This window comes from Gallinula chloropus (assembly GCF_964237585.1).
Source record: "Gallinula chloropus genome assembly, chromosome: 3".
Classification (NCBI taxonomy): Eukaryota; Metazoa; Chordata; class Aves; order Gruiformes; family Rallidae; genus Gallinula; species Gallinula chloropus.
The window spans coordinates 22,523,930-22,534,670 of NC_140087.1; the positions used below are offsets into that span (position 1 = coordinate 22,523,930).

Consider the following 10,741-nt stretch of genomic DNA (forward strand, 5'->3'; position numbering starts at 1 on the left):
CCCTGGGTAACCTGTGCCAAGGCCTTTCCTATGCCCTGTCCCCACAAGGCATTGTGTGCAGTTCATCACCTGAACCCAGCTCTCCCACAGGCCCTGCTGTAGTTGTAACCCTGAAACTTCCCAACCTGACTCCTCCAACAGGCAGCATTTCAGAGTGGTATTTCAAACACCTTTAACTCAGCCCTCCCCAACACCACGTATCTCCCACTAAAGCATTTCCAGAACAACAATACTCAGACTGCATGCCCCTCATCACACATCCAGCAGCACCCACCCAGTGCCTCAGGGAGTGGGGAACATGCATCCCCCCCTGTCCAAAGTTGAGCTCCCTCACCAGGCAGGGACCCAGTTGCCACAATCTCAGCTCACAGTGAAGGTGAACACAAGTGGGGCTGGTTTGCATAGGTTATTTTCAGCCTTTGGTAACTCCTTTGTATGGGCCCTTCCTTGCAGAGACAAACTGTGAGTGTCTGTTCAACCTGTGGACCTACGGCAGCCACACTGGTTTATATGGACCATATAGAAGTCACAGGGGTTAAATTCTTTATCATCAGAAATGAGAAAAAGTCCTCAGTGGTATGGCACCCTTGTTACCCTCTCAGGAAGAGGAAAGTTGGGTAGCAAATCTTGAAAACTAGAGGTCAACCATTCTTCAGATTTGGTTTTAGTGTCATTTTCAATGAATCCTGGACTTCTGCATCCCTAATGGATGAGGTTCGAGGGTCCTTTCCTATAAGCTAGTTAACCAGTAATATCCATTGTATCCTACCCATTTCCAGCTCTGACAGCGTAAGGCAGCCAGCTTCATGCATGTCTGGGAAGTACTCTGCGCTTCAGAAATACCAGCAAGCAATCTCTGAGAGATTTTTATGTTCAATTATCACAGCCCCAGTAGTGACAAGGGAACAGAATGCGTGTAAACTTTTATTTTAAAATCTGTTTATCTCCCCAGGAGCCCTATCTCCCTAGCACTGACTAAGGAGCTTGAGTAAACTCTGGCTCTTGGTACAGATAGTGTAGGAAAGCTTAACCTGATACATAAAGACAAACCTAGCAATAATATACTGGATGTCTGGAATTTCATTTCACTCCATGTCTCCTGACTGTATTCCTTCCTCTTCAGCTTCAAAAGGTTTTTATGAATTCCACATCCATTTGGAGTGTGTGAAATACACAGGATACCAGCAACCTGCAAAGTATTTGTTTGTTTCAAGGGGCCACTGATGGATTTCTTTCTCAAATGACCCAGATTCTTCTTTTGCTGTGGATTAGCATGTAAAGCTATCAATGCCAACTGCTGAAAGAAGATTTTAATCAAGTGATTTGATTGTGACAACAGAGACTGAAGTCAAATTGCATGCACGTGCATGCTCCTTTTTTTTTTTCCCCCACTTGCACATGAACAGCTCCAGGCCAGGTACTAAAAGCATATTTTGCCTGAACTGCAGCCAGGTGGAGATGGGTCAGGGAAGCAGGTGAGGAGGTGCAGCGCTGGCTCCACACCCAACTTTGCAGCTCTGTCAGTGCCTGTGTGGTCAGAGGGCTGCAGGGGCAGGGGCCATCTTCCACAGCCCTACCCTGCAGGAGCTGTGGGCTGAGCTATCTCACAGAGCAACTGACTGGAACAGAAAGGTATCAGAAGTATCTCCTTTGGGATAGGGAGGGGAAAAGCAGGAAGAGTCACATTTTCAAGCTAAAAGCCTTTTCAGGATCTTTTTCAGCACTGGACTTTACATGTCAGGGTGGCTCTTGCCTTTCTTGGAGCGTTTCCTTCACCTCTCCTGGTGCAGTCAGCTGAGTGAGCAGCACTATGGATGGATGGATGGATGGATGGATGGATGGATGGATGGATGGATGGATGGATGGATGGATGGATGGAGATGCACCACCACAGGGACCATCCCTTGGGAAAGCTCCCAGCTGCTCTGCTGCAGAAACACTTCCCCCAGTACGTGCTTGACTGTGTCAACTCCAAGCGCAAGCCAACAGACCTGCATGGTCAATGGGATGACACTGCAGACCTTCATAACCAGCATGCTAAAGCAGGATCGCCTGGAACAGGTTGCACAGGGCAGCTTCGGCATGTTTTGGATACCTCCTGAGAAGGAGACTCCAGAGCCCCTCTGGGCAGCCTGTGCCAGTGCTCTGCCACCCTCACAGTAAACCAAATACCTTGATTGTACATGGGGTGGGAAGCCACAGAATTTCTTATGCACCATGTTTAGGGCAGCCCCATGCTAAGCATGGTGCAGGCTGTGTGCCAGTAAAAAAATACACTGCCTGACAGGTACACAACAGAGCGGTCACATTGCTTTCTTCCTAATATAACTCAACTGCCGCTGCTGCTGAACACGACTGAGGAACAGGAATGATGCAGGGTAACTGTCATGGCTCCAGAGGAGGAGGGTCTCTCTGGGGAGATCCCCTCCTGCCTACGGTGACTGTGTGACAGCTGAGGAGGTGCATTACAGGGAGGTTCGCAGAGGATGGGGCAGGTCCTTCTCATAAAGCCTTCCAAAAAGCGTCACTGTCAGGACAGGTTTTGACGTGCCGTGCTTACTTGTCAAACGCCCATCACGGAGCACCTAGTTGAAAAGAGAAAGAGTGATACTGCTATTCCTCTAACAGTAGGTACAGAAAGTATAGGCCTTAGGGGTTGGACATTTTGATGCAGCACTTTTAACACAATTATCAGAATGAAAGAAACCTTAATCTGCTCTGGCTCTGCCACTGCCTTTCGCATTTCTTTGGACCTGAAGGTCTTTAAAACTTCCTTCTGCTCTATCTTTGGAAACAAATCACTTTCTCTGCTTCCGAAGAAGGTGAGAGTGACAATAACTGATTTTTAGGTTCTTATTACTTACTTGCACATAGCAATGCTGATTATATACATATCTAGGACAGTAATATTAAATCTTTTTTGATTTGTAGACCCCAAACCATGTCCAGGTGGAAGCAGCCCCCTGGCCATGTGTTGTTTTTCTTAGCTACTTTTTACAGATCAATTTGAAATCACTGTTTTTCACAGACTCTGAACACCTGCAACATTTTAAGAGGCTCTGTGACAAATGATAAGCATGCATTTGATAAGGAAATTTAAAATCGTTTTTAAAATTAGACCACAGCCATATTTTAGCATACCAAAGCAATCTGTTCATGTGTATGTTTTTACAGAAGTCCCATTCAAAATAAATATGCTGGATGAACAATGTTTTTCCATTCTCTACCTTGTAAAAAAGTTACTCTTGTACCCAGTAAAACTCTTCAAGTCTTTTTCACTGTCTTCATTGTCTCTTGTAGGCTACTAAATACCTCTTCTAAACCAATTACAATTTCATCTGGCTTCTTACATAAACCTAATCTATGAATGAAAACATGTTTGGGCAAAACTATATTATGAAGTTTAAAATAAAAAAACCCAACTCTACAAACCCTTCAAAAATCCCTTTCAATATTTTTAACTGCACAGGATCTCTACTCTGATGCATGATGCTCATTAGTAATTTTTCTTGCTTGGACAGTTTCTCAGAGTGTGTGATTTGTTTCTCTTCTAAAATGCTCACCAACAGAAACCTGTAGAAAACACCTTCTTGAAAGCTGTTACTTATAGATGTGTGACCTGAAGTGGGAAGGCATATTTGCTAGAGAAAATACTGAAGAGATTCTTGGCTTCAGGGTGTCCCTTTACCTCAAACTCCCCTGGGGCCAGCTGCACCCCACTGTACAGGACTTCTGGGAAGACGTAGTTGGTGCCAAAGGTGCCGCTGAGAGAGAACATCTCAAACTTGGTCTGAGCCATCTCCACCTCCTGCCCACAGGAGTTCAGCTTTGTGCTCTTGCACTTGAGCAGCGTGCATACCTGCGGGGAGGAGGGATGAGAAAGGCAAAATACTGCTAAGCTTTCAACAGTTAAGAGCTGGATTTGATAGCAGGAAAGGTTCTCATGAAGCTGTGGGTGGGCTGGGATGTAGGTTTATATAACCCACACTCACTCCTATGAAACCAATTACCTGCCAATGGTATTTTATGAGGGAACCATGAAGCCCATCAAATGCACCCAGGACATAAACTTCATCGTTGCTCTTGTTTGACATACGATACACCAGATGACAGCAGAGGTCTCCTTGGCAAACTGTGTAATTTCCATCTTCTTGTCTGAGTTCACTGAAAGTGAATATATCCCGCCGGACAGCTCCCGAAAAAGTGTCTTTTTCTGGAACTTTCTTGATGCTTGTGGCATACGAGCTCCAGTTGACAGCCGGGGGGTAGGTGGGAGAAAGACGCGGGTGTGCGTTCAGCTCTGCTACCAGGAGACGTCCCTCCCGTGTCCTGCTGTCGTAATGGTAAGCCGCGGGTCCCTCCGGCGTGAACAGCCCGCTGCCTGTCAAGGACACCCACCAGCCCATGTCAGCTCCCCCAAGCACAGCACGGCTGGGGTTCCAGCCACACAGGTGGGCTTTCTCAGTGATGCTACTTTCAGTCAACAGGTGACAGAGAATTTTGGAAAGCACACAAGCACTAAAATACCTATCATAGTATAAAAACACCTCCTAAACTTCACAGGTATTGAACTTCACTTGTTCTTGAATGCCAATTTAACATACAACCATCCCCATCCCCTCCTTTTATGTATTTTGAGAACTTAGGTTAATTTAAATATAAATCAGAGCTCTAAGTGTGGTGTATTTGCCAAAGAAGGATACCATGGAGGTAGCTGTATTTAACAGAAGCTTGGGTTGTAGTAAGTTCAGTCTACTTAGAGCAGTCATAAATGTTCCTTCATGGCTTTGGTTTCAGGGGAGATTTACATCTGGAGCTACAGCAATGTTCTCTCAGATTACAGGAAAAAAATGACAGTAAAAATCTATTCAGATCAACCAAAACATAAATATCTCTAAATCTTCAGCAGCCACAAACACCTGAAAATGTTTTATTCAGTATACAAGAGGAATGCTCCTTTTGGTTTTAAGTTAAGTTCTATTTAAAAGATTTTTTCTCTTTTTAACCGATTGAATTTTGAACAAAAAAATGCTGCTTCCATATGAGAGGAATTTAACTTTTAAATGATCCAAATTTCATGGCTTTGATTTCTAATTTTGCCTCTCCCAGAACATTCAACATTTTCTTGTCTGAAGCTGTTTACTACATTCAATACAACATCAAAAAGTTTTTTTTTAGACTGATGAAAACACTGTTTTCCAGAGATGTCACTACTCATAAAACACTTCTCCCTGCTTCTGAACCCAGAACCCTGAAGACGATTTCCCTTTTCCCAAATTCAACTCACCTGTCATTTGCAAGAAGTGGTTGTGAGTGTTTGCTGAAAGTAAATTGACACCCATGCCCATAGCCCAGGCTGAGTGAAACTCAATGGCTGTCAGAAAGGGCAGGACGTTCATCCAAGCCGTGGGGAACAGCACAGTGTCCACCTGCAGCTCACTCACCAGGACCACGGCAGGCTCCCGGAAAAGGATGTCGAAGCATGTGAAAATGCCAAACTTTCCAAAGGGGGTCTCAAAGGTGACTCTTTCAGGCTCTTTAGGGTAATTAAACTGAGTTTCTTTTCTAAACAGGTTGTACTGTAGGGGAAGAAAATGGCATATTAGAAAATAAAAATAAGGAAAGATTATGAACAGCTACTTTTGCATCTGAGATGGGTTTTAAGGCAAAGCTGAGGGCTGACCTACCTGAACTGTCTAGCATCGCATGTTTCTATCCATCCATTCATTCATCCATCCATTCAACCCTCTCCCTCTGCAAAATGGGGTGGCTGTGACCCACCTGCCTCCTGAAAGCATTGCCTAGCTATGTGGCTTGGCTAAAACAGTGCTGAGGACCAGCTAACATTTACTGAGTGGAAAACTCCATCACCGCTTCTTTCCTGCTTAGTACCATAAACGGAACCCTTAGGCATTTGGTATCCAGCATGTGCTCTGCAGCTGTGGTGCTCCTGGAATTAATGCCAGATCGACCAAGCATTTGCCTGCTTTTCCTTCTGGCCATGAGATCCTTGCATCAGATCATCGTGGATTGGTATCTGCTCTAAAGCTGTGTAAAATTATTGTATAAACCATATGAAGTTGGTGCTAGAGAACTGACAAGTTTGACAGGATGATGCTGCAGTGCCTCCTTACCTTGTGGTAACGAGCCACCAGTTTCCCCTCCGAGTCATAGACAACATTGGTGTTGTACTGATAGCGACCGTCGCTGGGGCAGCCGGGATCACTGGAGTTACACGGCTTCTTGTCCCCGATGTTGGCAACCACGTAGATGGAGTTGTTCCTGGCCATGCAGCTGAGTCGTTCCTGCACTGGTGCTGGAGCAAACCTAATTAATTTTCGGTGAAAGAAAAAACAAACAAAAAAATTTCACAAGTTTAAGGTCAGAAGTGGAAGAAATTCTTTCAAAATTACTATTCCACTATCCCTGGGTGCAGAAAAAGGGATAGCTCAAATCACAGTTTCTCTTAATTTTGTTCTCTGTTCATAGCATCGTTTTAAACTGCTATTCTCTTTTAGGTTTAAGAAATGGTCTCCCTGTGTTCTTCCTTCCTGTACTCTGAAACATGTATTTTCTGTGTGGATGCAATTCCCATCTACCATACATACAAAGATATGGGCAGCTGCAGAAAACAAAGGGTAGAATAAACCAGTATAGAATCATAAACTCAAAGTAATTTACAAATCATTTTTCAGACAGCTCTAAGCCTTGAGTTTAAACGACTATTCTAGACTACTTTAAGACTTTTCACTTCATTTAAGGCAGCTACCCTTAAACCTTTAGTAAAAAGTGGCATTTACACAGCATTTACAGAGATGAGGACTGCTGAAATCTAACTTCATAAAGCCTCAAAAAGGAACAGTAGAAAAGCTCAGTGTTCTGGTCGTCTCGGTGTCTCCTGCTGACCCACACACACTCAGAGCATCCCTGTATAACACAGCAGACCGTGCAGTGGCTGGTTTTCCAAAAGGCACGTCTTCCAGATCTAGAGCAATATTTTCTGCTATTTGATTTAGAAATCAGCCAGCCACATAAACTGAGGACCGAATCACCTCATCTAATCCCTGCACCTGACAGGGTAATACCCTAGCTCATACTTACAGAAGATTTTTGCAATTGATCTGAAGTGAGGAAGTTTTGCATGTTTTAAAAATAATTATTGTGCCTAAAATTTCCTCATTTTCCTCCTTTTGCAAAGGAACATGTCTTTTATTCTGGCATGTTCCCATTACCATTAAGAGCACTTGCATCTCATTTTTACAGTATGTGGGGTATTTAATAGAATTTAAAAATTAACAGTTCTCAAGCATTTACTGGGAGCATCTCATGACTCCATGAGACACTGTTTTGAAAGAACATGAATCACTGCAGAACAAATCACCTTGTGGGGTCGGTGCAGGGAATCCAGTTCACTGACGGATCAGGGATATCCTCCAGGTAGGGGTAGATGTCTTCTCTTGTGAAACGCCAGCCGTAAATCCCATCTTCAGGAGTCACAATGATCTTGGCACCCTGAAACAACAGGCTTCATTCGGAGTGCACCCATCAACAGATAACCAGGAGGGTCAACAGGAGCAGAAAACACTAGCTAGCAATGTTCACAATGCATCTCATACCTGCTGGGCTGCTTCCTTGACAGCCCCTTCCAAGATGTCCATGTTTTTGTTCATCAGGGCCAAAGCATCAGCTGGGGAAACAGGCTTGAAAGTGAAACCTGGTAGGATGACTGCATGCTCGTAGACGGCAGCAATGAAGGTGTCAGAGGCAAGGACCTGGAGGACTGCAAGTGCCAGCACTGCAGCACGCAGGAGAGGCTGGGAAGGGAGCATGGCTGGTGCCTCACAGCTTCTCTGAGTTGGGCATGAAGAATATAAACTGGATAGAAAGAGGAGGAGTAAAGACTAATAAGTTTGCTTTGGAAATAATCTTCTATTGCATAATCTGGGAAGGTACAATAGAGTTCTGCCAACAATGAGGACATTTATTTATTGTATGAAGTGAAAGAAACATTTCTAGGAATTTAATCTTGTTTCAAATTTGAAATGCTGTAAATAAAACATGATCAAGAGGCTAATTGAGCACGTCAGCAGGTATGCTGATCTACAGGAGTCTCCACGGAAGGCGCAGTGACACAGTCCATTCACACATCCCTCTCCAGACTTCCGAACCCATCTCCAGGTGAGCCCAGACTCCTCTGGTTAGAGCACGCTCCTCCATGTAACCTTGCTGCACGTGGTGGCCATCTGTGACAGTTCAGGCAGGGCTGAAAGCAGACCACCTGCATGCAGTGCAGCCCTCCTGCCTGACAGTGCAGCTGACTGACCTACGCTTATGAGACACGTGGTCCTGCCATGCCTCTGGCCACTGGCTCATGACAGCTGTAGCAGATGCCCTGGGAGCATCCTCCATCCCGGGCCTGTCCTGCAGAATAAACTAACCCTTGAACTGTGCTGATCCCTCTGCACAGAGCTAACACACTCTGTTTTGTGAGAAAGAATTAAACGCCACAGGGTTATTTTTAATTGGTTTGGTTCCGAGAAGAACTTTTTATGCAATAAGCAATTTGAAACTGCCCGTACAAAGTGATTTATTTTTTTCTGGAAGCCCCATGCCTGGAGCCTGGAAGTCACCCAAGAGGAAGACGGAGGCAAGCAAAGCCACGGGGAAAGGGGGGCAGCAGCGGGGGGAGGAGGGGGAGGCTTTAAAAGGGTAAGTCTTGCACAAAACCTGGGAATTCCCCAGGAAGATGACACCTGGAGATGCAATCACCCTGCCCTGAAGGACTCACACCACCAAAGGCAAGAGAGCTGCCAGCATTGAGCAATCCTGTCTTACGCCCCTGGCAGAGAAGTCACCCCGGTGCTGCAGCCAGAGACACAGTCGCTCCCCAGGTTTACAAGAAGTCCAGGCACGGTGCTGCTGCCATAACACAGTTCAGGGCAAGCCGAGGTCATGGCAGGAAAAACAAGCCAGTTTGGGAAATCTCAGCAAAGACCAGTGTGGACACATTCCTGCCCAAAGTCAAGGTGTGGGGTACAGGCTGGGCTGCAGGAGGCGGGTGGTCAGTCCCGGGCTTGGTGTTGCTCCACAGACACTCCCTGTGTCCGCGCCAGCTCAGCACTGTGCTGGCTCAGGGGGCTGCTCCACATCGCAGGGGGCTGCAAGGCAGGCTGTTCCTCCTAGCAAAGCCAGCAGCGCACCACTCGGTAACGGTGCTCTGAAGGTCTCGCTCATGTCCCCAAAGGTCTCTGTGGTTAAGCACTGCGAATGGGAGCTAGATTTTCTAAATTTTGCCTACTGCAACCTGTCCTCTCATGTTTACAGTTCACCCCGTTGGAAACCTTGAAGTTGAAACTGCAGGTTCCCCGAAATCCCTTGTACCTGGTTGTCCAAGTTTCTTACCTTCTTCGGTTCTGATGTCAGCTGCCAGGTAACAGAACGCCTTTTGCCGCGCTTCCCTGGAAGAGGTGTTTGTTGTTACTGGCGGCTGCGCACAGCAGTCTACGCAGCCTGAGTCAGTGTGAGGATAATGGACAGCCTTGCACAGGCTTAATTTCTGTATGCTTGACTCACTTCACACAATAACAGATTTCACAACGACAAATGTTACACAATCTCTGCAGGAAAAAGAATTTGGTGCTATGATGGCTTAACGCTGGCACTCAACGGGAAAATATTTGATGTACAAATATACCAACCAAACCACAGTGGCCCTGAACCAAATCCTGAATTCAAGATACTCACCAGATTCGGGATTGGGATCATATATATATAGTACTTGCAGACACATTCCCTTAGCCAGAGGACTGGTACCAGCGCTGAACAGACCTGAAGGAGCTGCCTCAGCTCCTGGACCAGCCACAGGCTCTGGCTCAATCCCTTCTGCATTGCAAGATGAGAACGTCTTGCATGCCATAGTCTCCTGTAAATGCAGATCCTTTCCTGAGGAGAGAGCTGCTGTGTCATCCACAGGTTCCGGGGGGACAAGTACAGTCTATGTTCTGAGTTTGTACCCATGGGAAAAGGATCAAACAGGGTGATCCCTTGATAGACTGGGATGAGTCTGTGGTCAGACTCCAGCAGAGAACAAGGGTTTTAAGGGAACATGCCTCTGGCAGTGTTGAGCTTCCAGGGGTACATTGTCTGGGGCTTTTGATAAACGTGTCATTATCTTAGACATGACACTATGTTACGTCACGTGTGAATATCTATTTACATTTGACGACAGAAAAGGCCGTACAGTGCACAGCAGTGATTATAGTGCTGGGGTCTGGATAATATCGCACTCCCAACTTCCCACCAGCACCACAACAGAAGTAAGTACATGGGACTGAGGACCTTGAGAGCACCATGCTGAGACCAGGAATGGTACAGGTGTGGGGAAAAAGAAAGAGAAATTAGATTAGAGTTCTCTGACCACTCTTAAAAGACACAGACCATACACATCTTTATACACTGGTATGCTGAAGGAAAGTCACTGGAGTCCAGCAGCAGCAACAAAGCATAGGTTGCTGGGTGAGAAGAAGAAAAGATGTGCCTTCTCATGAACAGTGGCTGGTCTTCAGTAAAAATCTGACACACACACATGTCCCCCAATCCATACAGTGAATGAATTTGCAGGGCAGTACCACCCAACGTTATCATGAAGGAGCAAAGGACAAAGCCTATTTCACATAGTTGGTGTTTGTTACACAACCAGAAAGAAATAGAGAAATTGAAAGGGAGGAGCTGCTGTATGATA

The 10,741-nt window shown here is 45.7% G+C and overlaps 1 protein-coding gene across 1 annotated transcript; it reads right to left on the reverse strand.

Annotated features, from left to right (window-relative positions):
* Positions 1–906: 906 nt before the first annotated feature.
* Positions 907–7,829, reverse strand: LOC311190416 (pantetheine hydrolase VNN2-like; the record flags this gene model as incomplete). Its single annotated transcript, XM_084262325.1, has 7 exons — positions 907–2,585; positions 3,689–3,859; positions 4,011–4,381; positions 5,288–5,579; positions 6,135–6,327; positions 7,382–7,512; positions 7,617–7,829. The coding sequence occupies 7 exons, from the start codon at positions 7,827–7,829 to the stop codon at positions 2,466–2,468; spliced, it is 1,491 nt and encodes a 496-aa protein (XP_084118451.1). The 3' UTR covers positions 907–2,465.
* Positions 7,830–10,741: the final 2,912 nt, after the last annotated feature.